This window comes from Schistocerca americana, chromosome 2 (genome assembly GCF_021461395.2).
Source record: "Schistocerca americana isolate TAMUIC-IGC-003095 chromosome 2, iqSchAmer2.1, whole genome shotgun sequence".
Lineage (NCBI taxonomy): Eukaryota > Metazoa > Arthropoda > Insecta > Orthoptera > Acrididae > Schistocerca > Schistocerca americana.
In genome coordinates, this window is record NC_060120.1 from 56,143,553 (window position 1) to 56,171,228 (window position 27,676).

Genomic DNA, 27,676 nt, shown 5'->3' on the forward strand with positions numbered 1-27,676 from the left:
CTTACAATCGTGAAACGTCGTAGCTATTCGTACAACATTGTTATCTTAACAGCGATGACTGCCGCAGACGTGAAACGCAGTGTAACATTGGCCTGTGGTGCGATAAGTTCAGATGAAATTAGGTGCTGTAGTATCTGTCAGTTTCTGGACATGTCGGTTAGTTCGAACCAACATTCTGATCACTTGATATGGGAGTCGTAATAATAATAAGCACATAAACCGTACTTAAGCTACGTGTTTGCTTACAGTTCTTACAACTGGGCATACATGTGAGAATTCTTCTGGTGACAGCGGAACAGTAGTTTGCAACGATGTTGTGCAGGATGGAAAAAATGAAGCTGCTCAGGAAAAAGACTTTTAATAAGACTGACACGTGATTGACGTCACAGAAAATTCTGGAAACAGCCACTGTTGCCGTCGATACAATGTGGCGGTCGATTTATCGAATTGTAATACATGCGAAGTAGCTGTGCGGGAGGGATATCAGTGTTCTGTTGTTAGGATTGTTTGAGTGCCATTTGATTCATCGATTTGCCTCACAAATAAAACTCATAGGGACAGAGGCCAGGCGATCGATGTAGCCAGGACTCTGTACTACCTCTTCTGATTGCCCTTTCGTCACCAATAACGTCATGCACTGGTTACACATTTGTAAATGTGATGTGTACTGTTGCTCTGTCTTGCTGAAGATATCCATACAGTCGTTGTTCTTCTGTGATTTCATCCAGTATGGATTAAAGAGTTTTTGAACGTGTTGGCTAGCATTAACAGTTTGGTGTTTCATTGCACTGCTCACCAAATATCACATTACACAAAAGAAAGCACCGATGGGGATTTTCTAATGCATAATGCTTCATGTTTTCTGAGGTCGTGTACCCTGACAAGGTGAACCGTGCTTCATCTCAAAAGATTACAAACTGGGGATCCAAAAATCCTGATTCCACTTCACTCTGAAACCACTGGAGGAACACAGATTGCGAAAATTCGTCTGGACGTTTTAACTTATGTACAACATTAAATTTGTAGGCATAACAATGCAGATACTCTTTGATAGTATTTCGACACGACGATAGCTTAATTCCCTCTCGAAGAGATGAACGGCAAGGGGACTTCGTCGGACTTTGTTCGAGGTTTTCCTTTTCTGCTGTACGAAATATTTTCTGGTAGTAACGGCTTTTATTCGCTACAGACATCATTTCTCGCCGTTTTGCCAATTTATTTTCATTTGTATATTTTACTGGACGTTCTGCCAAAACCCTTCCAGTCTTAAAATCTTGCGCAGACTTTACTGCACACGGGTTTCATGAATTTTTTTTTCGCATAACACTGGACAATAGATATGCACTGCTTCATCGAAAGCGCCATTTTGTGTTTCATACAACTGATCACTAAACGTGACAGTTCATTTCCCTCACTTTAACATAATGACCAGTGAAGTACTCGGGACATGCGCCTGTGTGAACATATGACAGTAACCGATGATGCATCAAAATCTCGGTTTCCAGTATTTTCTGTGGTGAGCAGTTGTGCCGTTCATTGAGAAGGTTCAATACTACGTGCGTCTTGTAATTATTTTCTGGGTCACTTTCTCTCTGCCCGCTTTGAATTATTATTATTTGGTCGGGCTTCGCACTTTCTATGCCACTAAAGTCCTCTTTGAGTGCTCTTTGCAAAGCCACAAAAGAACGTATGGAGTTCCATTAAAAGAACTGCAAAGTCGGTGTCACCGTGCATCAGCTGCAAACGATAAAAATTGCTTGCGTAAGTGGGAAAATATGTGACATCGTCAGCTAAAATTTAGCGGTATCGGTACGTCAACATATTTTCTCGTTCAGGACAAATTTTCGGGGAACTGTTTTGATGGCCTCATTCTGTGCAGGTCTGCCATGGTAGTGTAACAATAATCGGTAACTGCTGGTATAATAGCCAAACCGTCCTTCCTGTTGGGATTTAGTCGGACTACGGTCTTTAGGTGAAGTAGCTTTCACAATCAGTATTGTATATTTGTGCCATTGTAACGACATGGACTACTAACTTAGCATAAATCCTCTGCTCTCTGTAAAATTATCTAAGGAAATAGCAACTATTTAAATTAAAATAGTTTTTTAGTACAACACACTTCTATATCGAAGTAAAAGGTATAAAATAATTTCTCCTATCTTCGAACAGATTGCTAACACCATGCAGACAGTTCTGAAAATTTGTGACTGTGAAACTGTAGTAGGTATCTGTAGTGACTTAGCAAGAGAGGCAAGCCACTCGGAGGTAGCCGAAAGGCACGCGTTTAAGCTCACGCAGACTGGCGTGAGGTCTGGAACAGGACAATGTCTTGAGAATTGCAAATAAAGTACGAAGATCTTGGAATACTTAACTTTAATCCATAATTGGTGTACATCGCTCTTGACGGTACATTAATAACAATCTCATTATAAACTGGTAATGGCGCCTTGCTAGGTCGTAGCAAATGACGTAGCTGAAGGCTATGCTAACTATCGTCTCGGCAAATGAGAGCGTATTTGTCAGTGAACCTTTCCTAGAAAAGTCGGCTGTACAACTGGGGAGAGTGCTAGGAAGTCTCTCTAGACCTGCCGTGTGGTGGCGCTCGGTCTGCAATCACTGACAGTGGCGACACGCGGGTCCGACGTATACTAACGGACCGCGGCCGATTTAAAGGCTACCACCTAGCAAGTGTGGTGTCTGGCGGTGACACCACAGTATCAAAACACTTGAATGAGTTATAATTGAAAACATGGGATAATAGTTCGGAGGAGAACTATTCATGCACCCCTTATGGGCTGATGTGTCCCACGTTTTTCGTTATAAATATTACACAAGTAATTTCATATCTATTAAAAATCTACGATCACTAATATTCGGGCCGGCTGGTGTGGCCTACCGGTTCTAGGCGCTTGAGTCTGGAACCGCGCGACCGCTACGGTCGCAGTTTCGAATCCTGCCTCGGGCATGGATTTGTGTGATGTCCTTAGGTTGGTTAGGTGTAAGTAGTTCTAAGTTCTAGGGGACTGATGACCTCACATGTTAAGTCCCATAGTGCTCAGAGCCATTTGAACCCCTTTTTTTTTTTTTTTTTTTTTTTTTTTTAAAGATAAGCACGAGCTCATAGCTCTTGAGGTATACATTTTAGAGTTTTTTGTTCTTTAGGTAGGCGCTACCACCTGTTAAAATATTCGATACTTTCCTTTAACGTCTCATAATTTTTTTTTCATTTTCCTTTTTATTATGAATATTTCTGACGAAGTTGAAAACTGTTTCTATTCAGCAAATTTTAAGGTATCTATACTTACCAGTGTCACTTACAGAATTAACCAACAATCTGCAACTGGCACAAAAGGAAGCTTTAGTTTCGACGCACAAGTTAAAATTTACGCCACGTTTCTATCTTCGTTCGTGCAGGAGATGTGAAACCGGATGATCTTGCTGAAACACACTGAATGTTACCGTGGGATTTCTAGGAGTGACGGTTGTTATCAGATAACAAATACTCGAGTACGTGTAGGCAGACAAGAGCCATTAGGAGAGAGGCAGACGTGAGCTCCTGCGCGGGAACAAGTGTTGGCGCGGAGGCAGCGGTGTGGTGGGGGTGGGTGAGGGTGGAGGGGAGGCGGCCGTAACGCGGCCTGACAGGCGGACAAACCGGCGCCCGGTGGCTGGGCTGTCAGCGCCGCTGTTCCCCGCAGTCAGTCCCCTCCTGGCCACACCTCAGCTACCTGCGCGACGCCGCCTCTCGCGATTTCTTCCTCCGGCTGGTTGATCCAACGAGGCAGTTGTCTGCCGCTTCTCAAACGTTGGCAACGAGAACAGCTTATTGTTATAGGCCTCGATTATTTGTAAACATTGGTTGATTATCATTTAACTTGTATTCTCATTTGAGAGCGATATTTGCGTGTACAAACGTCTGAAAAATGAGATCGACAGGAAGTGCAAAATGGCTAAGCAGGGATGGCTTGAGGACAAATGTAAGGATGTAGAGGCACATATCACTAGGAGTAAGGTAAATAATGCCTACAGGAAAATTAAAGAGACCTTTCGAGAAAAGAGAACCACTTGCATGAATATCAAGAGCTCAGATGGAAACCCAGTTCTAAGCAAAGAAGGGAAAGCAGGAAGGTGGAAGGAGTATTCAGAAGGTCTATACAAGGGGGATGTTCTTGAGGACAATATTATGGAAATGGAAGAGAATTTAGATGAAGATGAAATGGGAGATACAATGCTGCGTGAAGAGTTTGACAGAGCACTGAAAGACCTGAGCCGAAACAAGGCCCCGAGAGTAGACAACATTCCATTGGAACTGCTGACGGCCTTGGGAGAGCCAGTCCTGACAAAACTCTACCACCTGGTCAGCAAGATGTATGGGACAGGCGAAATACCCTCAGACTTCAAGAAGACTATAATAATTCCAATCCCAAAGAAAGCAGGTGTTAACAGATGTGAAAATTACCGAACTGTCAGTTTAATAAGTCACAGCTGCAAAATACTAACGCGAATTCTTTACAGACGAATGGAAAAACTGGTAGAAGCCGACCTCGGGGAAGATCAGTTTGGATTCCATAGAAATGTTGGAACACGTGAGGCAATACTGACCCTACGACTTATCTTAGAAGAAAGATTAAGGAAAGGCAAACCTACGTTTCTAGCATTTGTAGACGTAGAAAAAGCTTTTGCCAATGTTGAGTGGAATACTAACTTCCAAATTCCGATGGTTGCAGCGGTAAAATCAGGGAGCGAAAGGCTACTTAAGTTTGTACAGAAACCAGATGGTACTTATAAGAGTCGAGGGGCATGAAAAGGAAGCAGTGGTAGGAAAGGGAGTGAAACAGGGTTGGAGCCTCTCCCCATTGTTATTCAATCTGTATATTGAGCAAGCAGTGAAGGGAACAAAAGAAAAATACGGAGTAGGTATTAAAATCCACGGAGAAGAAATAAAAACCTTGAGGTTCGCCGATGACATTGTAATTCTCTCAGAGGCAGCAAAGTACCTGGAAGAGCAGCTGAACAAAATGGACAGTGTCTTGAAAGGAGGATATAAAATGAACACCAATAAAAACAAAACGAGGATAATGGAGTGTAGTCGAGTTGGGTCGGGTGACGCTGAAGGAATTAGATTAGGAAATGAGACACTTAAAGTAGTAAAGGAGTTTTGCTATTTGGGGAGCAAAATAACTGATTGTGGTAGAGAGGATATAAAATGTAGACTGGCAATGGCAAGGAAAGCGTTTCTGAAGAAGAGAAATTTGTTAACATCGAGTATAGACTTAAGTGTCAGGAAGTCGTTTCTGAAAGTATTTGTATTGAGTGTAGCCTTATATGTAAGTGAAACATGGACGATAAATAGTATAGGCACTACAGTATAGTATAGGCGCTACAGAACAATGCTGAAGATTAGATGGATAGATCACATAACTGATGAGGAGGTATTGAATAGAATTGGAGAGAAGACAAATTTGTGGCACACCTAGCCTAGAAGAAGGGATCGGTTGGAGGGCATATTCTGACGCATAAAGGGATCACCAGTTTAGTATTGGAGGGCAACGTGGAGGGTAAAAATCGTAGAGGGAGACCAAGGGATGAGTACACTAAAGAGATTCAGAATGATGTAGGTTGCAGTAGGTACTGGGAGATGAAGAAGCTTGCACAGGATAGAATAGCATGGAGAGCTGCATCAAACTCGTCTCTGGACTGAAGACCACAACAACAACATTTGCGTACCAGAAATGGGGACTACGAGCGCCAACCGCAAGAACGAAATTAGAATTTTTCTAATGCAGTGACGGAGAAAAATCGCAACACCAAAAAAACAATGTAGAGTAATGAAATTGCTGGAATACATTTGTCTAGATGAAAGTTTAAGGTTAACATTCCAAGATCACAAGTTAATGTAAACGCAAGATAAACTATTACAAGTGTGAAATGCTGGTACATTAACAACCGGTGCAACCGGCAGAATGTTGAATGCAAGCGTGAAAACGTGCATATACTGAGTTATGAACTTGTCGGATGTCAGTTTGTCGGATGCTTGTTGCACATGGTCGGTCAACACAGGGACGATTATCACTGCTTGTGGATGACACTGGAGTTGTCGTCCGGTGATTCCCATACGTACTCGATTGGACATATCGAATGATCAAGCATGTTAAAGCATCATGTCGACGTTCTGTAGAGCATGTTGAGCTTCAGCAGTGGTATGCGGGCCAGCGATATCCTGTTGGAAAACACTCCCTGAAGTGCGCCCACAAATGGCAGCACAGCAGGTCGAATCACCAGATTGACATAAAAATTTGCAGTCAGCGTGCGTGGAATAGCCACGGGAGATCTCTTGGTGCCATACAAAGTCGCACGTAGTCCGTAATTCAGCGTGTAGGTCCATCAAAATGTTCAAATGTGTGTGAAATCTTATGGGACTTAACTGCTAAGGTCATCAGTCCCTAAGCTTACACACTACTTAACCTAAATTATCCTAAGGACAAACACACACACCCATGCCCAGTGGAGGACTCGAACCTCCACCGGGACCAGCCGCACAGTCCATGGCTGCAGCGTCTTAGACCGCTCGGCTAATCCCTAGCGGCGTAGGTCCATCGATTCTAGTCGCGCAGGCAGGCTGGTTGCAAGCCCTTCTAACCAACACACGGTCATCACAGGCACAAATGCCAAATCAGCTTTCATCACAGACACAATATACATTATGTGATCAAAAGTATCTTTATACCTGGCTGAAAATAACTTACAAGTTCGTGGTGCTCTCCATCGGTAATGCTGGAATTAAATATGGTGTTGGCCTTGATGATAGCTTCCACTCTCACAGGCATACGTTCAATCAGGTGCTGGAAAGTATCTTAGGGAATGGCAGCCCATTCTTCACGAAGTGCTGCACTGAGGAGAGGTATCGACGTCGGCCGATGAGGCCTGGCACCAATTCGGTGTTGTAAAACATGCCAAAGGTATTTATAGGATTCAGGTCAGGACTCTGTGCAGGCCAGTCCATTACAGGAATGTTATTGTCATGTAGCCACTCCGCCACAGGTCGTGCATAATGAATAGGTGCTTGATCGTGATCACCGATCATTCGCCATACCCACACCCTGCCATCGGATCGCCGCGTTGTGTACCGTGAATCGTCACTCCACACAACGTTTTTTCACAGCTCGGTCGTCCTACGCTTATGGTCCTTGTACCAAGCGAGGCCTCGTTTGGCAATTACAGACTTGACGTGTGGCTTATGAGCAGCCGCTCGACCATGAAATCCAAGTTTTCTCACCTCCCGCGTAACTGTCATAGTACTTGCAGTGGATCCTGACGCAGTTTGGAATTGCTGTGGCCGGCCGTTGTGGCAGTGCGGTTCTAGGAGCTTCAGTCCGGAACCGCGTGACAACTACAGTCGCGGATTCGAATCCTGCCTCGTTCATGGATGTGTGTGATGTTCTTAGGTTAGTTCGGTTTAAGTAGTTCTAAGTTCTAGGGGACTGATGACCTCAGGTGTTAAGTCCCATAGTACTCAGAGCCATTTGAACTATTTGGAATTCCTGTTGCTGGTCTGAATGGATGTCTGCCTGTTACTCATTACGACCCTCTTCAGCTGTCGCCGATCTGTGTCAGTCAACAGGCGAGGTCGGCCTGTCCGCTTTTGTGCTGTATGTGTCCCTTCACGTTTCCACTTCACTATAGAATTGGAAACAGTGGACCTAGGGATGTTTAGGAGTGTGGGAATCTCGCGTACAGACTTATGACACAAGTGACAATCACCTGCCCACGTTCGAAGTCCTTGATTTCCGCAGAGCGCCGCATTCTGCTCTCATACTATGTCTAATGACTACTGAGGTCGCTGATATGGAGTAACTGACAGTAGGTGGCAGCACAATGCACCTAATATGAAAAAAAATGTGTTTCTTGGGAGTCCGGATACTTTTGATAACACAGTGTACCTGCAACCTGCTGTGCAATGAACTCTCGCTTGACACCACTGAAGCCGCAAGCGTCGATGGTTTAGAATCACTGGAACACACGAACGGGGCATCTGGATCGGAGCTGCGTTCGAAGTAACCGATTTGTAACAGTTTTTTGTGTTGCTGTTGCGGCAACTGCTACTCATATTGCTGCTGCAGAAGTAGTACGATGCGCCAGATTCATATACCTAATGTTTTCTCTCTTCGTAGCGCCAACTGGCCATGCGGAGCTGGGTCTCCTTGGAACTGTACATCATCGTGACCATCGCTGCTAGCAATCATGCACAGGGGCTGTATTCCTGCCAAGTACTTCTGCGGTATCGCAGAAGGAACATCTAGCTGCTCGTACCACTTTTACACTACCTCGTTCAAATGCAGTGAGGTGTTGATAATGGCATCTTTGCCGTCTTCAAGGCATTCTTGACTAAGATCAGCTCATCAAGTCTAATCGCAAAACTAACTAGCTTTCACGACCGTTACCGTTACAGCGCGTATTTAAAGCAAACCAGATTTGAATTCTGATATTAGTGCGTTATGCCTCTATGCGACTGGCGGGATATCTGAAATGATATCATCTTTCAGACGTAGAAATACTCCAACAAAATTTCGTTTATCTCGCGCAATTCTTCCTTGGTGCTGTGAGTGTTTTTTCCATCAGTGTATCTAGTTTGACAAATAAAAAGATATAAATATTAACAAACTTCTGTTACACAATAAATGACCTCATTCCACTGTTGTTGTTATTGTTGTTGTTGTGGTGTTCTGTCGAAAGGCTGGTTTGGTGCACTTTTCTACACTACTCTACCTGCTGAAAGTGTCTTCACTTCCGATTAATTACTGCAACTCTCATCCATTTGTACCTGCTTACTCTACTCCTCTCTTGTTCTACCTCTACAATTTTTATCGCCCACACGTCCCTTTAATACTAAATTGATGATCCATCGATGTTTCAGAAGGTGTCCTGACAGGCGAGCCAGTCTTTTGACCAAGTTGTGCAAAAACTTCTTACCTCAGTTCTATTCACCCACATCCTCATTAGTTACGCGATCTACCCATCTAATCTTTAGTAATCTTTTGTTGCATTAAATTTCAAAAAATTCAATTCTCTTCTTGTCTGAACTGTTTATGGCCCACGTTTCTCTTCTGTACAAAGCTACACTCCAGACAAATGCCTTCAGGACTTCCTTACGCTTCGGTACATATTAGATGATAACAAATTTCTCTTCTTCCCAAATTATTTTCTTGACATTGTCATTCAAAATTTCACACCCTCTGGACTTTGACCATAGTAAGTTATTTTACTGCACAAACAGTGGAAGTCGTCAACTTCTGTAAGTACCTCATTTCCAAATGTGATTCCCTCAGCATCACTTGATGCAATTCGATTACATTTTTTTAAAATTTTCATCTTTTTTTTTTTTTTAAAAAGGAAAAACCACTGTCCATTCCTTTGAACTACACCCTCAGCTCCTCTGCTGTCTCTGACAGAACAGTATCACCAGCAAAATCTTTAGTTCCTCTCCCTGAACTTTCTTTCTTCAAATTTTTCTTTGCATTCCTTTACTGCTTCCCAATGGATAAAATCGGCGATAGGCTACATCTTTGTCTGTAGCTTCTGAAACACTGCTTCCGTTTTGAAGAGAGCAGTTGCACTCGAAGGGGTTAATGGTGGTGGTGATGACGAGTCGGAGACCCAAGTGGAAGCACTGCTGACAATACAGAAGGCTTTGTTCATTCTCGGTACTTGCTCCGCCATGGCTCAGCGAGGCAAAACAGCCTCACCGTATTGACCCCGGCCGACGCTGACGCGTGGGTTCCGGCTTCCGCGCTGGTGAGACGACGTTACATAGGCGCCCTGCGCTCCAGACGATAGGCCAGTGGACTGTGGCGGCCTGTTTAGGCCGCAGAGTGCTACTTTTCCGTGATGGTGCTTGGAATGGCCCTTCAGCTCTGCACGCGTCCACTGTGGTTGGTATGGGGTGGGGTGGACAGCAGACTGCTGTGCATAGGATAGAAACCTTTAGGGAGAGCTCGGCTCGAAACGAAAATAACCAATAGCATTTCAGGGTAGCGATATCCAATAGGATTGCTCGTTTCGAAAGAGCCGTGGCGCAGACATTTTTCTCATTCGAAAGTTACACACACGTGCGGTTTTGTCAGCAGATACGTATGGAATAAGTGTATTTTGCCCTGTTACTTTGTGCTGTGGAGTTGTCCGTGACAGCAGTGAAATTTTTGTGTCCAACATGATTTTTCAGTGTCATGTGTGCGATAAAGTCTATCCTAAAAAAGGAAATTTGAATAGACACCTGTTAGAGGTTCATGGACTGCAAATAGAGCAGAAAAAATTGTTTGTGTGCGCCCTGTGTAATGAAAGAAGTACTTCTGAAAAGTGCCTGTTTGAACATTTACGGTCGGCACATGAGGTAGATGTGAAATGTGAAATATTACATTTCAGCACCGCTGATGAATTTCAGAAGTGGAAGGAGGAAACTGAGCAGACAACGCTCTCGAAGTTCGTCAAACGTCGTGGTTCCCATGCTAAGGTTGATTCAGAAGTTGTTTCTTATATTTGTCACCGGTCTGGTAAGTTTGTGTCTAGAGGAAAAAACGTGCGATGTCTTAAATTGCAAGGTAGTAGTAAGATTGATGCACTGTGCCCTGCTAAGATGAGAGTAGATATGAAAAAGAATGGAACCTGCTGTGTAAAATATGTTTCAACCCATGTTGGCCACAAATCCGAGTTATGCCATCTGCAACTAACAAAAAGAGAAAGGGAAAGTATTGCTGCAGATATAGCAAGTGGCATACCATTCTCTGTCATATTAGACAAAATTCGAGATACAGTTGTAGATTCGAACTTGGAAAGGATACATTTGATTACGAGACAGGATCTACATAATATAGATCAGTCTTATAATTTGTCCTTCAAGTCAATAAGACACCATAATGATGCAATAAGTGTAGAAGCATGGGTAAATGAAGTAAATGGTGGAGACAGTCCTTGTGTGCTTTTCTGTAAACCACAGGATGTAGTCCTTGATTCGTACCCACAATTAAAGCGCTCTGATTTTGCATTGATAATTATGAACAATGCTCAAGGCGAGATATTAAAGAAATATGGGAACGACTGCGTTTGTGTTGATGGGACACATGGTCTTAATGGATATAATTTTGAACTTATAACTCTACTAGTGCTAGACGATCTAAGACAAGGGTTTCCATGCGCGTTTCTAATATCTAACAGGAATGACTCCCAGATGCTGTCCATATTTTTCCAGCACATAAAGAGGCAGGTTGGATCAATTTCGCCAAATGTTTTTATGTCGGATTTGGCCGAGTCTTTCTTTATTGCATGGAATGATGTCATGGCAGCTCCATCTATGCGACTTTATTGTACATGGCATGTTGATAGATGTTGGAGGAAGAATATCAAATGTAAGATTCAAGGTGTAGGAAAACAAGGTGAAGTATACAAGCAAATCAGAACTTTGATGCATGAGCAGGATGTAGATTCATTTGATGAGATGTTAAATATTGTGCTAGAGAGATTGGAATGTGATCCTGATACAGTTCAATTTGCCACATACTTCCGAGACAACTATGTTGGGAATGCAAATTCTTGGGCATATTGCCATAGATTGAATGCTGGAATCAATACCAACATGCATATAGAAAGAATGCATCGCACTATTAAATATATATATCTAGGTAGTAAATGTGTCAAGCGTTTGGACAAAGCTATTTTTGCATTGATGTCATTTGTGAAGCACAAGCTGTTTGACAGGCTTATTGTGCTAAATAAAGGTAAACTGACGAGTAAACTTAAGGACATTCGGCTTCGGCATAAATCAGGGAATAATATTAAGGAGGACTTCATTACTATGGAGTTTTCTGGTTGGAAAGTGCGTTCTTCTTCAAGAAGGTCAACAGATTATTTTGTATATGATAATGACTTTCAGTGCAACTGCAGATTGATGTGCATTAAATGCAGGGCTTGCATTCATAGGTATTCTTGTACATGTATTGACTATACCATCAAATGGAATATGTGCAAGCACATACATAGTGTTTGCCAGATTCAGTTAAAGCAGCAACCTTCTGAACACCTAAGAAATAGTGAAGTTACACTTACTGAGAGTGAAGATATTTCTGTTGTAGACGAGAAAACAGAAATACTAGCGGAGGTAACGAAAAAAAGTGTTAATGATTCTGTACCTTTCTCAGTCCAAAGAAGGGAACTTATCGCAGAGTTTTCTGGTATTGTATCTGAGCTGACCTCAAATGACTTAGAAACTGCTAAAAAAATGTTATCGTCACTAAAGGCAACTGTAGCTGTCGGAATGTTGCAGCAAAAACAGGCACCGCTGCAGATAGAAAGGAAACAATCACAAAAGATTTTACCTCAACGTAGACTGTACTCTACAAAGAAAAACAAAAGGAGTAATAATGCATCCCTGGTGCTACCAAATTCAGAAGAATCCAGTTTGATCAAATTATCTCTACTGGCAGACAAAGAAGATGCACTTGTGGGAAAAGGTATGTTACTAGTGCCCCCGCCCCCTTCCCCTCCCAACAACGTACATCCCTGCAGCAAAAAATGCTTGTAATGAAGCAGTCTGGTAAAATTCTACATATGACTCAAGTGGCATAGTGTGCTACTGATGGCAATGATCAATTATGAAGTAAATAATTAATGCTGTTCCTGTTCTCTAGTTGTCAGGTTCTCGTATGTACCCTTGTTTGCTCAGTAATTTAATTATCCTTGTAAAGCAAACATTTAGAACAAGTATTTACAAGAAACAAAATATACAGAATAAATAAACGGTCATTGCCAGTATCACAGCACCACGCCGCCTGAGCTATAAGTAAAACTTAACCAGTGCTCTATTATCTGTTAATGTCAGCAATCTAATATAATATACTGTTTGCAGGTTCAGCTGTTAAAAAGCAACCAACAATAAAAAATACAGAGGGTGTAGCAGGTCCATTCCCCATTACAGCATGTGCCCTACAGCACAGCCCGACGAATTGTGAGTATTATAAATCCAGGTATTAATGTACCTTTTTGTTATAAAATATCATTCTAGTTTTATGCCATAGTTCCTTGTAAGTTACAGCAATCCGGTTTGCAATTCTGCTTGCAGGCTCAACTCCCATGATTCAGACAATAGCAAAACAGGCTGAGGTGGTATCTAGTCCGTCTCTCGCTACATCGTATGTGCTGAAACACAGCCCGAGGAATAGTGAGTACTATGAATCAAGATATTAGTGCACCTCTGTGTTATGCCATTGTTTATTTTTGTCACAGCTCCTTATAAATTACTTACTGTAACTTAGTTTGCATTTCTGCCTGCAGGCTCAACTTCCACAATTCAACCAATACCAAAACAGGCTGTGGTGGTACCACATCCATCCATCGGTACAGTGCGTGTGTTGCTACACAGCTCAACAAATGGTGATTTTCTATGAATTCAGGCATTAGTGCATCTCTTTATTATAAAATGTTATTCCAGCTTTATGCTAGTCCCTTGTAAGTTATTTATAGCAATTTGGTTTTAAATGCTGATTGCAGGTGCTGTTCTCCCACATTTAAACCAGTGACAGGGCAGGATAAGATGGTATCAGTGCCTTCCCTTACTACAGCGCATGTTCTGCAACACGGCTATGGAATGGTATTATAAATTCAGGCAGTATTTGTGGATCCTTTCTGATCTGAAATTTTGCTTGTCAACTACAACCTTCCTTATGACATTTCATTTCTGATTTATACCAAAGACAAGTGTCCTTTTGTTTAATTGAAATTTTTTTACCACTTGTCGGACTGGTTTTTCTTCACAAAATATATTAGTACAAATATAGCTATATAATAGTGTGATACATTCTTTCTGTATTGATGATGTTATGGCCAATATTTCACATTACAGGCATAGGCAATTGTCTTGGTTACGAATTAAACTGTATCAGGATCACATACATCCTTGTGAATCATGTTGTCTGCACTGGCGATTTGTTCACGTGTCCCAGTACACCTCGCACATGAAGTACACTTCACTAGGAAAATTAAAAAATGCTGTAACTTTTGAATCACTGCAGATAGGACGTAAACTCTTTCACCTTAATCCATAAGAAACACTACAGTTTACATCCTTAATGGACATTACATGCAAGTTACACCAAGAATTATATTTAGCAATAGTTTTTAAATGAGGCTAAATTTCACTCCATAGTCTTCCTTATAATAATATCATACACACTTTATTTTACTCCTCACTAAACTTAAATTCAGAGAATCTTACCTTGCTCACTGAGGAGAAAGTGTCAGATGCAGTGAACACCAAATGAAAAGGCTAAATAAGACAATGCAGTGTGGTAGTCATCACTCAGTATGATATAACCACCACTAGATATTGACATCTTCAGCCTTTAGAGCATAATTTCAAAAGTTTGATTAGTTGAACAATGTTTTTAGCTTGAAGTAAATGAAGTTGTCAACATAGAAAATACCCAACATTTTTATAATTTTCATTCAAGTTATGACTCACTATAAATAGATTTTTAAAACACAGGTTGGTTGTGAGACAGCATGGCTGTGATAGATGGAATGTGCCATACGGTATATAGGCAAGATTGTGAACTCACTTTGTATGAGTGTTTTTCTCCATAATTCTCTCCCATGCCGCTCAGATGTCTAAAAATGTACTCTTTGTGAAGACTGTCTCTGTAAGTTGAAGCAGTGACCAGCAACACAATATTCTGTTTACTCTTGATTCAATGCTTAACATATTCTGCAATTGACACTTATTACAAGTTAATAGCACATGCACAAGCCAACAGCGAATGTGTTAATTGCTAATATTTGAAACTTGTGAGTAGCTAAATGACATAATGCTAGTTTAATGGCTTCCTACTGCCCTCGCAAATTATAAACATTAGTTTTTGAAATTTTTTTCCCTTTCACACCACTTTTCAGCACCTGATATGTGCTCGCAACATTTTTGCTGTTTGGAAAGGTTTTAAAAAAATTTATTTCAACACAGTTAGCCAAGATATTTTTAGCCAAAATAATCAAAGTTTAGTTCTGCTAGCTGCAAAGGTATGCAGTGAACTCTTTAAATGCTATTAGTAGACCTTACATGAGGATTGATTGTTGGGGGATATGGTAGTTACTTTATGCATTGATTATCTCTTTGTTCTGTGTTCAGGAGTGTAACAGGCTTGTACTGTATGTGATGAGACTAAAAGTTTTCCAATGAGAGTGTGGATGTGCAGTTCTTAATATACTAGACTTCCATTCGTTGGTGTGACAGTCAATTCCTAATCTAACAACACAGGTTCATTTTTTTCACTATTTTTGAAACTCCCTCCAGACTAATAGCCAGAATGCTTCTTTTGAGAATTTAGGGATTTTTCCTCCTAACTTTGGATGCCTGTTTCGTTGTTAGCCATTTCACCCTTTCAGTTACATATAATGGTAAAATTTTACTTGCGGTTCAGGTGGCGTGCTGTGCTGATGTCAACAGCGACCAACCATGAAATAAATAATTAATCCTGTTCCTACTCTATGGTTGACGTGTTCTTGCATGTACCCGCGTCTGCTCAGTAAATTAATTATCTTAGTAAAGCGAACATTTAGAAAAAGTGCTTACAAGAAATGAAATATTAGAGAATAATTTCCAGCACTGCACGGTCGTTGCCAACATCACCACACGAGGGCGCCTAAGCCGTAAGTAAAGTTTAACCCATATAAATGTGATATCTTCTTGTTTCCTCATTGTCATGCCACAAGGAGCATGAGTGCACCAGCTAATGCGCAGCAATAAGTTAATAAGTTACTTGTCCTGTGACGAGTCGGAGAATTAAAGTGCCATAAGATTACACCAAACTTCCTGGTACGACAGTGGCCACCAATAGACACTGTAGTATTCGTGAAGATGAGTGTGTCAAGTTGACAGATTCTCAGTATGTCCTACAAATAATTATTTGATAGTGTGCACACTTGATTGTATTTGGGCCTAACTTTTTGTTCTTAGTATTGGTTACGTTGAGGCTTCTGTGCATCTCATCTCTACTGTGATTTTCAGAGCAACTGTATTACCTAAATTTCTAATCCAAAGGTCCATTAATGTGGTTGCTCTTGAATCCTGTAGTCTAAGATTATCTTTTCACACAATTTCTTATGGTATTTCCAGTACTTGAGAAGGAACTCACAAATTGTTCATTGTTTTGAACACATATTATCCACTGCCCACTTACTGTTCCATATTGAAGCATAACTACTGTTTTGTAATAGGATTAGTTACATTTGGCTTGTAAATGTCATGTGACGTTACACATTGTGCCACAATAATCTTTACTAATCGTTAATTGTGTCTAAAATTAATAAAGTCTTAGCCCAACATTCCTTACTAGTTCCAAACTGTTTGCAGTTTTCACCACTGGCTTGTGAAATATACTTGATTACACTTTCAATACACATAAGGTACTAGAGCTACCATTGTGTGTCTGTGCCCAGTGCATGTCAGGAGAGCACCAAACTGGGCAGTGACTTTTAAGTATTTTATTTACTGCCAAAAATATGTCAATAAATGTGATCTTTAAAAACAAATAAATCACCAAAGTAAAAACTGAGATTAACCCATCTGGAACTGACAAACTTCCATTGCTCGACTGATTGCTGTGGGATGTTGACAGTTGGAAAAAATGGTGTCTTTTTTTTCCTTCGCAACATATAGTGTAAACCATCATCCCATCCCCTGTGTTAGTCTCACCTGCAAAGTTAACAAACATCCAAAGGTTATACTTGACAGTATTACATTTCCAGATCAAGATGATCAGTATTTAAATTATGGTTTTCTCTACATTTGAGGTGCAATGAGTCTTATGTCTTATGCTGATTTCTCTTAGACAGGTAACTTTTGAAACTGAATAAGCTCACTGCACTGTTCATGGTAACAACTTATTTATAGTTTCCATCAGATAATACTAACCTTACAAGAATTCTTGAGGTATAGTTTATGGGTTGAAAGGCTGTGGTCAGTGTATAAAACTACTACTCCAAGTGCGGGAGACATCTTCAGAGGTACAATTGTAGCTTCCATTCTACCTCGGAAGATGTCTCCCGCAGTTAGAGATGAAACGTCAGGAAGAAGTAATTTTATACATCAACCATGGCCTTTTAACCTGGAAATTTTGACTCAAGAAAATGTTGGCCATGAAAGTCTACATTGTATGACTTTACAAAAATTGTCACCTGCTGTGTCCCATAGAAGTAAATAGTTAATAGTAGTAATGTTTAAGCACATACTAAATAAATCAATTATATTCAGCAACATGTTCAAGCATATTATTTAAGGATGTATCATTCAAAATTAAGCACAATTTGTTTGTTTTCACTGAGAAAGAAATAGAACTGCACAAACAATGTATTCTACACTATGCTAATTTTTATTTTACCTTTTTGTGATGCTGTGGATTGGAAATAATACCTGGCAGAAGAGATATGGTGTGATTTGGATCCATTGTCTGAATGGAAATGTTGGTATACTTAAAAGCTTTATAGAAGAGGTCAGGACATGTCAAATTAGCAACAGATAAAATATTTGCACACCGTTATTTCTAGATACTATTTTTGTACTACAATATGCTAAGAGGGCAAATTCTCTATATTGATCTGTTTCACCTTGTTCAAGTACTTAACACTATGTTGCCTACTATGTAGCCTTTTGACATTGCATACAGCTAAACAAAAGGACACTTTCATTTTGGGAACTGCTTTTCAACAATGAAATTATTTCAGAGATAGTACTCGGAACCATTGACAAAAGACTACATCATTGCCAGATAAGTAAAGCAAAATTCTGTCTCAAAAGTAACTGACAATACGTAAATCAAGATAATTGTTGGTTTTTGTTATTTTTGGGGGGCTTTTAGATAAGTGTGTGAAGAACTGGATTGGTTGTATGCTATAAACGGCACTGGTAGACTGAATTTTGGAGCAACTATACCCTTGAAATGTCTATTATTTTGCCCTCGATTTGATGTTTCAGCAACCTGTGATGCCAGGAAACTCACAGATAAACTAAATCATGTGCCAGATGTCGAGCACCATTGTGTTTGGAAGTTCCATTGTTATGTGTGCGAACAGTTTTGGAAGTTTGGATGAATCAAGTTTCTGAAACTGACTGGAAAGAAACTTAATTTTCAAAAACTAAGATTTTATTGCAATTCATGATACTGTGAAATATTTTTATAATTGCTGTACATTCAGCTAAAAGTTACAGTAAAATTTTCTTGTAAGTTATGCCTGCAGAAACTTTTGTACTGAATTTAATCTTTTCTTTTGGTTTATAATTTTGATTTAAAATCTATTTTCTGTTTATATATGAAGTTTCAATTGTGTATCTTAATATTTGTAGCTGATGTGTAGAATATTTGAAAACTTTTTTTTCACGTTCTGTATGTTTTGTACGTCACTGTATTACTTCATAAAGTCTATAAGATATGATGACAAATTATGAATGTAGTCTTAAAATTGTATTAATAAATCATAATTAAAAATTTAATATTTAAATTCCAATCAACTGTTTAATTTTTTCCCATAACATACTCAAAATGTAAATGTGTCCTGATGACCCTGGTGTATCTTACGTGTTGCAATGTTTAAGTGTGCCAAGTAACAGGTAATAATGAGAGACAATTCGTATGAGTGACTGCATTGGCAGTGTAAGCTGTGAACACAATTTCATGTTAGCAAAAGCAAGCATCATCTGCAGGGAACCAGCGACTGTTGGATATTGAAATTGTAGACCAGCCACAAGTTACATATAATTTTTCTTTATTTTGAGTAGTTTCATTCAACAAACGTGAGCAGCTTCATAAAATTATGTGGCCAACAGCCACACATTACTTATGTCAGATTGTATACAGCACCGATGTCATACAAAAATAAAACAACAAATGAATGGACATCCATGTTAGTTTTTGGGATTTGAAATAAGTTGCTGATCTCGACCTGATACTTTGGCATTGAATAAAGACAGAATCAAAGAGCCTATGCTTTGAAAGGACCTTTTAATTTGCAGAATATTTCTAAAATTTTCCAGCTTGGAAGTTTTTGAATAATGAAGCAAAATAAATTTCTGGTAACATGAAACTCTTGCAGTTAGGTGGTTGTAACATGCATATAGTTCATTGCACTTTTAAAACTGGAGTGTCACAAACAAATTAGGAAAGACCACTATTTTCAGAGCCTTGTATTGTGTGTTTCACGATTTGCCTACGCGAAGGTGTCAATATACAGAATATATAGTGTCTTCAGGTTTTCCTTTGCAATTCTGTGGCACAAAATGGATTGTAAATGTGGCCCAACTAGCTTTTAAATTCTCCCACATCTAAGAACTTATATTTCTCAATTGGCTTAGAATTAAACTCTTACCTGATTCAGAGTGTTTGAAAACTCTATCTTAACAGTTGGAGACAAATTCTTAGGTCAAAAATTGGCTTTTTTTTCACCGACAGCACATACTTTCAAAAAATTTTATGTGATTTTCTAACTGATGTACCTATGGCTTATTTTTTGTGTAATGAGTTGTTCACTTGTACCACCTGATCAATGCAGCAAGTTGTCAGTTCAGACATTTTGCATAATCGGAAAATCCCTCGTGTAGGCTGACATGAAGAATGTTAAGAATCTGATCACTGCACAATGCTTCGTGTATTTTGGATTTCACTGCAAAGGTACCAAAAGAAAGTTAAGGACTTGACTGACTGACATCTTGAGGCTAAAAGAAGAAATGTATTCCTGTATTATTGGTATAATACAAAAGCTACTTGAAGGCGAACCACTGAAATATAAACCTACTCATGCAATTTCATGTTTGGACCTATCAGCAGCATTAAATCAAGAAACAGCTGTATAAAGATTGACATTATGACTTTAAATTCTCTTTCTGGTGAAAATTTGTGTTTGTGTCAAACAACAATTTGTCAATATTTGTAACGATGCTCATATTCAAAAAGAAAAAAAATTGGCATTTTTCAAAATAAGTGAAACTTGGTTGGATGAACCTCATTACATTGCCACAAAAGAATGTTGTAATTTTGTAGAATTTCTTAAAATGTCAGTACTTTGCCTGGAAATGCTGTTGTAGAAAGAGGTTTTTCAATAAACTGAATGTATTTCCAGAATTGATGCTCACTCTGTAGCAGCGTGTGCGCTGATATGAAACTTCCTGTCAGATTGAGAATGTGTGCCAGAGCTAGACTCAAACTTTGGTAGGCAGTGATGTACTGGCAGAAATGAGGTTGGGGTTTGAGTTGTACACGGGTAGTTCAGATAAGAGAGCACTTGCCCGAGTTCGAGTCTTGGTCTGGCACACAGTTTTAATCTGTCAGGAAGTTTCTGAGTGTATTGTTGAGAGTTAGAGTGAAAAGTATTCTTGCTCATAATGCTTGCACAGTGTTGACAATTTTAAAATCAACAGAAGTTTAATTCTGTCTATGTGTAATCCAAGTTGCTTGTACATAGATGACAAAAGAAGCAACTAAGTGAAACTGAAAAACAACAAGGACAAAAATTATCCAGAAAAGGAATGAAATCTAAAATCAATGCGTTACAATCCCTGAAAACAAAAGTGTCAGCTGAAGCACCTAAAATTATGTCAGAAATTGATGTTTGAGAAAGTATACATTGGTAAGTGTGCTACAGAATGGTCGGTCAAAGTCAAACATGCAGGGAAGCTAATGCAGATGGGCAGGGATATGCAGGGTGTATGTTGTACCTGTTACACACACTTTATCACTTGTCTCAACAGGCTTGATGGGATGAAAAATCAGCTTTCCTGACAAACATTCAAACTGTCACATCACCAAGCAATCGTTGATGAGTCGCCACAGTTTATTCAAATATAGCTAATACACAGTTGTGTAACTTCATATTGCATAGTGTAGGTGTAATGACAATTTGCTGCAAAAGGAATTTTTTTTGTAAACAAATCAATGTAAGATTATGAATACCTTAACAAAATTCAATGAGAAACTTCAAGTTTTCTTTCAAGATTAACTGTAACATTCTACCATCATTAATCCATGAGATGTGACTGGATTTTAATCTCTCTGTTCTGTGTCACTATTTTCATGTACTGGCCATTTAACCCTTCAGTTGACCCTAATATGTCTGGCTTAAACAAACAGACAGTGTTGCATAAATGCAGCCATGTGACATTTTGATGTGCACTATCCTTCAGATGATCACTCCACTTGGTCAGTCATGCTGTATGTGGTGTACATCTTGACATGGTTCATATCGGACATCATATAATTTTAAAACAAACAATTTGTTCTTTCCAGTGTAGTATGTATGCCTAAACCCATACAGTAAATATAATACATGACAACATTGAATTTGAAAATTCAAATTTGGTGGCCACCCTGATGTTTGTACAAAGAATAAATTACTTTTCTGCAAATAGATTCTGAAATTATGTAAAGCCTCAGTTTCATTATAATAGGTAGCGGCCAAAAGCAAGGAAACGTCTGGCCATAGTGAGGTTTAACATGGCAAAAATTGGGGAAATGTGCCATTTCATTTTCAATATTTTCGTTTGCTTTTGTTATATAATTTAGAACACTCGCTCCCCACAGAATTTGAAACTATAGAATTACTGAAGTAATCTGTAAACTAATTTGTATAGCAATTGTCCTTAATCGGGCCGTCAGTGGTGCCTCGACCCTACTTATGTTAACCTACCATGGAACATGCCATATCCCAGTCAGTTTGCTGCACTAATTGTAACACTTACAGAACAAAAGCCACTAAATATTACATGCAGTACATGTGTGTGACGCTACAGTTAGGGAACGGGACAACTTTGCTTTCCACCCTTTACGTGTAAAATCTTAACCACTTTCACTAGGCCCAAATATAATGAGAATTAAAACATGTCTAAAGTGCGAAAATTACAGAACAAACCAGAGTCGAACACCTTAATCTCAAAGTCCATTCTCTGTTGTGTACAAAATTGTTTCTTGTGATACGTGCTGACACTGCATACAACATAATGGGTTAAGTTTGTCACAGGAATAACTTTATTACCAATCTAGAGGGATATCGAAAAAGTTGCAGAAGTGGATGGCTTTGAATAAATCCACATGAAACTAAACTGAAACGTTCAAAGGAATTTTACATTGCAATGTTACAAATTATTTTTCTACCAGCTTTATGTGATTTTTTCGCAGCATATACACTGCCATTTTTCTGTTATAAGATAAATGATCATTTAATAACAAAATAAACACATAATTGTAGCAAGCAACAAAGTTCGTCAAGACAGATATTCATTAAACTAAGTGCTACAAGTTACAAAAATATCAGTGGATCTAAACAATACGTGAATGTTCCAGCACAATAAGCACACGCATATTAACAGAAGAATGTTGAAGATTAGGTGGGTGGATCACGTAACTAATGAGGAGGTATTGAATAGGATTGGGGAGAAGTTTGTGGCACAACTTGACTAGAAGAAGGGATCGGTTGGTAGGACATGTTCTGAGGCATCAAGGGATCACCAATTTAGCATTGGAGGGTAAAAATCGTAGAGGGAGACCAAGAGAGAGGGAGACCAAGAGATGAATACGCTAAGCAGATTCAGAAGGATGTAGGTTGCAGTAGGTACTGGGAGATGAAGGAGCTTGCACAGGATAGATTAGCGTGGAGAGCTGCATCAAACCAATCTCAGGACTGAAGACCACAACAACATTGACAATATGAACCACGTTATGTTTACCTCCCTTTTTTCACAAAAATAACAGCAGTGACAAAATACACCATTGCACTTCTTATAAAAAAGTAACGAAACATTTCACTAGTATATTTGAAAAATCGTCAAAAAGCTGTTGCCAAACATGTATTTTGTCTTCCTCTCCTAAGTAATCGTACCACTAAAAGACTGTCAGTGCAAGGAAAACAGGTATTTACTGATGATGCGTAATTTTGTTGCTGGTAAAAAGAGTTGTCAACACGTTTCACTTGGCCGCATGTAAAAACGGTAACTATCGTACTAACATAAGGAATTTCGCAGTAACTATGTTAACTGTCCATCTACATGTGAAAAGGCAACATGACAAGACTATTTATTGTTAAAATCAATGCCAAATTTCAGCTATAAATGAGAAAACGAATAACTATCTCAAAAGATTGGCGCGTATGCAGTCCATGTTATTGAAGATGACATGTAAACACCAAAGATAAAGTTGTTCACGCCAGGTTCATCCAAAGCGAAGCAATCCTATTGGCTCTAGCCACCTTGAAATTCTATTGGTTGGTCTCGTTTCGAGCCGAGCTGTCCCCAACGGCAAGTGCATAGGATACGACCCTCTGCTCTCGGACAGGAATTGGTCGGCGGCTTGCAATGCAACAGTAAGTCCTGGAGTGTGGGGATTACTCAGTGCTGACAGCCACAGATGTGTGGCTCGAACTCATGGCTAGAGCTGGCGACGCCCAGTAGTCTCAGTGTCTGGCATGTTCCTGGCATCATGGTGGCGGTGCTGGATTACCGGCATGAGAATGCCTATGCTTCAAAATTGAGACATATTTACGTGTACATCACACCAACGTGCATTTGTTTCACTAAATCTGGCACCTAAGCACGTTCCCCGTAAGAAGAGACTTACCTGGTTTGGTGACGTCGACACACTTGATACGGTTAGTACCATTGCATAGTGAAGTTTTTGCCGCTGAGAATGGCCAGCGTCATCTCGCAATCCCCTTACTTGCATGTTATTCATAGCACCGAAGATGAACAGGTGCTCAAAGCTCTTAAGATGTGCATTTTAAAGCTCACGTTTACCTAGACTGTTCCTTTTTTGACACTCTGTGTGTGGGATATAGGTCTTGCATCTAACTTTGAACTTATAACTAATTTTGGAACCCAGGTCACGATTTCATAAGCAAAATAAAAACGTGGCGTTTCTGTTCACTCTGCAGAATGGGGTGAATAGAAACAACAGTGTTTATCTTTTGACTATTTCTATTTATCAATCCTTTCGGTGATTATGGACTCGACAAAATCTGTTTTGGTTCTAAGACAATAAGAAACTAAATTATATGTTCTTGTTTTCAAATAAACAGTGTACCATCTCTGGTTCTGATATTGTAATCTTAATCGATGAGCCTCGTTTGCTTTACGTCACTGACAGCATCATTACACATGATAATGTCTTTGAACCTACCAGTCGCAGGTACCCTCAGAAATAACAGAGAACTTTCGAATAACATCGTCTAGACTAAAAAACAACTTCCGATCTGTTAAAATAAACATGTTTAACAAGTTTTCATTTTTTCAGAATAAAAGTAGAACCAACAAAACCCTATCCCTCTAAATAACAAATTTTACGTGCATACAGTGTAAATGAATACTTTCTCCATGTATTTTAATCACAGTATAATCTCTTGCACGCAGGCCGCTGAGGTCGAGCGGTTCTAGGTGCTCACAGTCCGCAACCGTGCTGCTGCTACGGTCGCAGGTTCGAATCCCGCCTCGGGCATGGATGTGTGTGATGTCGTTAGGCTAGTTAGGTTTAAGTAGTTCTAAGTCCAGGGGACTGATGACCTCAGATGTTACGTCCCATAGTTATCAGAGCCATTTGAAGCGTTATGAATATCCTGCTCTGGGAACAGTGCTGGGTGGCTCTTCATTGTCGTCCAGTTCTTTCTCTTATTCTGAAGAAACACTGACGATTACTATTTCAGATCACACCAAAAAATTCCGAAGATATTACAATACGTTTTTAACTAGCCGAAAGGCAAAGTATATTTTAGGAATGAAATTTTGGTTAATGTAACGAAATTGCATATTTGCTTTCCACACTGCGGCTACCTGCGTGCTGCTATCAGCCTGAGGAGTTCTTCACAGCGGATTATAAATAGTTCTTGTTACATTTACTAAAGAACTGGGTAGCGACACTACATTTTCGTACCTTGGACATTTATAGCTGCCATCCGGTTTCAGTGCGAGTCGTATGTAAGTAACATACGTTTCATTATATAGTCGCGTTTTCTTATTTGTTATTCCGCCTACTGTCTACTAGTTTCGTTACACAGTGCTATTGTCAGGCCAATCCCTGGTACAGAGTCAGAACGCTCGCTTCCGACGTACAAGTGCGTCAAATATCCTCAGAAAATACTTCCTAACTGAAAAATTTATATTCGTTGTTAAACAAATTTCTCCTCTTCGGAATGCTTTTCTTGTTTTTTGGCATTGCCAGTTTACATGTTATATATTTGACACACCTACCTGGGAAGCGAACATTACAACTGCGTGCGAGGGAATGGTCTGAGGACGCTCCTCTGCACTCAAACCGTTGGCCAGTAGCGAAATAGTAAATGAAGCATTGCGACTGTAGTCGAAAATATGCATTACTTCTTAAGAGTATTGGTCACTGTTCCAACCGACAGTATGACGAGAATATGTAAGTTGTTTGTAACCTCGCACTCTCTGTATTTTACTCCTACTATCTTCAGAACTTCAAATTGTGTATTTCAATCAACATTTTCAAAAGCTTTCACCACGTGCACAAAATCTATAAACATAAGTTAGCCTTCCCTTAACCTATCTTGTAAGAGAACGTACAGCTTCAGTAGTGTCTCGTTTGCTCCTACATTATTCCAGGACTAAAAATGATCTTCCACGAGGTAGGCTTCGACCAGTTTTTCCATTCTTCTGAAAATGTTTTGTCTCAGTATTTTCCAAACATTTATGAAACTGATAGTTCGATATTATTTACACCTGTCAGTAATTGCCTTCTTTGGAATTGGAATTATTTCATTTTTCTTGAACTCTTTGTGACGTAACCAATCAAATAAAATAATAACGTGCCTATCATTAATAAAAGATCTTGCAAGGTATTAAGTCATGTTTTCTGACAGACAACCGAAACTCGTGGATAGGTTGTGCTTGGAGTGCTTTAGTGCAAGTCATGAAATGAGCTTTTGGACATTTAACTGAATGCGCACTGAAGTCGGCTGCCAGTACCTTCCGGCGGCAGCGTGGATGTGTCTGGCGGTCCAACTCTTTCGGCAGCGTCCAGAAGTGGATGCATGCCGTTAGTGACAGTCATGTTAGGAAGTGAGGCTTCTTCAGGGCCTTCGTCGATGTCCGTACCCAGGTGTCTTTAACCAAAGCCTATGCTATCCAGTCTCGTCAGAAAATGTATACTCTTCGGTCCCAGAGTCCAGCCTTCGAACCCGAGTCGATCTCTACCTTAGTATTCTGCACAGGCCCCAACTTGGGTGTCACCATACGCACGATTGTACTTCATCCGGCCAATCAAATCATTTTGCAATATCGTTTTGAATATTAACCATTAAGGACTGAAGGAGCAGTTGCGAAAACAATGTTTATCGTTATTTATCATAAACCACACGAATGTGATGAACATAATCCACAACTAAGAGTTTTGGGAGTCAAGCTAGCATCATCAGGCTGTCTACCTTCTGCTCTTCATACACGAGCGCCTAAAAATGCTCGGATTAGTCATAAAATAAAATCAAGTGGAACTATCCGAATAAATAAATTAGAGAAACGGGATGTGTATAATATACAGTATGTTAAAGTGACGTGAATCATATAGGGAAGACAGGAAGAAAATTTTCGACATGTTATAATGAGCACTGAGATGCCTTCAGACAGGGCAGTTACGGTAAATCGGTGGTTGCCGAACATATATATATGAGGCAGGTCAGCCGCATAAGGCCACTGAAGAGGATTTACAGGTCACGTACGATGCGAAGACATGTAGAACTGGAAATAACAATTGACCTAGTTAGATCAAAAGATGTGCGTAATGTAAACAATAGGAGAGGGCGTTAACACTTTCTTCACCGTGTTTGTGTATCTGTTTCGGGGCTAGTAATAATGTGATTTGTGTGGGTAGTTTGCATAGATCACTACTGTTATGTTCTTTTCTTCGTGTCTCCTATAACATCTCTGAAATGCAATTGAACGGCCGAGCTGGAGCTGTGTACTCGCATACAGAACTAGCCAGCGCACGGGATGACAGTTAGTGTCACTTGAAACAGATGTGACCTGTGTTACCACAACAGGGCAGAAGCGCTTTAGATAATGGGCTGTCTTATGGAATGCGAAATGGAGAATCGGGTGTTGCCAATTTTAAGATACGACGAGACTTTACGTCCGAAAAGTCTTAACTTGCTTTCATTTTATGATTATTGCGTACTTTTTAAGTGCGTGTTTATGAAGGGCAGAATGCAGACAGCCAGATGATCAGAGCTTGACTTTCGAAACCGGCAGTTGTGGATTACATTTCTCTCATTGGTGTCTTGTATGGTAAATAACGTCAACGATGGTGGGCACATTAACTGTTGCGACCTCCTGCAAATATCACCATAGAATGCTACGCACTATCACCGAGAGTGTCATTCTTAGAAAGCACTCCCTCGATTAGCCAGCTGTACCTCGTCCGTTAAGTGTCGACATCCGGTGTCTTGTGGTCGTGTCGTATTGTAATCTCTTTCAATGTCCTAACGTCGTCTTTCACTCCAGCCTGGGAATGTGAAATTGGGTTGACGATTGGTCCATTATCCATTTGGACATACAATAGCGGATGTGGAAGAGACTTGCGGTTTTCCACGGCGTCGAACTGCACAGGTGTTTGCTTCACTACTTGTCAGGACACTTCAGAACCAATACACTAGA

At 39.9% G+C, this 27,676-nt stretch overlaps 2 protein-coding genes across 3 annotated transcripts in view; one reads left to right on the plus strand and one right to left on the minus strand.

The window, feature by feature from the left end:
• Positions 1–27,676, minus strand: part of LOC124596227 (cyclic nucleotide-gated cation channel alpha-3) — a 1,106,485-nt gene that overhangs the window by 772,281 nt on the left and 306,528 nt on the right. The gene's annotated exons all lie outside the window — the stretch shown is intronic.
• On the plus strand, positions 11,005–18,094 carry LOC124596228. 2 transcript variants are annotated; one of them, XM_047135286.1, is made up of 6 exons: positions 11,005–12,500; positions 12,896–12,994; positions 13,109–13,207; positions 13,302–13,419; positions 13,537–13,636; positions 18,011–18,094. In XM_047135286.1, the coding sequence occupies exons 1-6, from the start codon at positions 11,048–11,050 to the stop codon at positions 18,044–18,046; spliced, it is 1,905 nt and encodes a 634-aa protein (XP_046991242.1). In that variant the 5' UTR covers positions 11,005–11,047; the 3' UTR covers positions 18,047–18,094. The 2 variants fall into 2 exon arrangements, with proteins under 2 accessions (XP_046991242.1, XP_046991243.1); XM_047135287.1 differs by having other exon boundaries at positions 13,321–13,419.

Coding starts and splice junctions, on each gene's coding strand:
- LOC124596228 (XM_047135286.1), top strand. CDS start 11,048: ATGAACAATGCTCAAGGCGAGATATTAAAGAAATATGGGAACGACTGC. Junction 13,208..13,301: donor GAAACACAGCCCGAGGAATA/GTGAGTACTATG, acceptor ACTGTAACTTAG/TTTGCATTTCTGCCTGCAGG. Junction 13,637..18,010: donor TGCAACACGGCTATGGAATG/GTATTATAAATT, acceptor TTGATGTTTCAG/CAACCTGTGATGCCAGGAAA.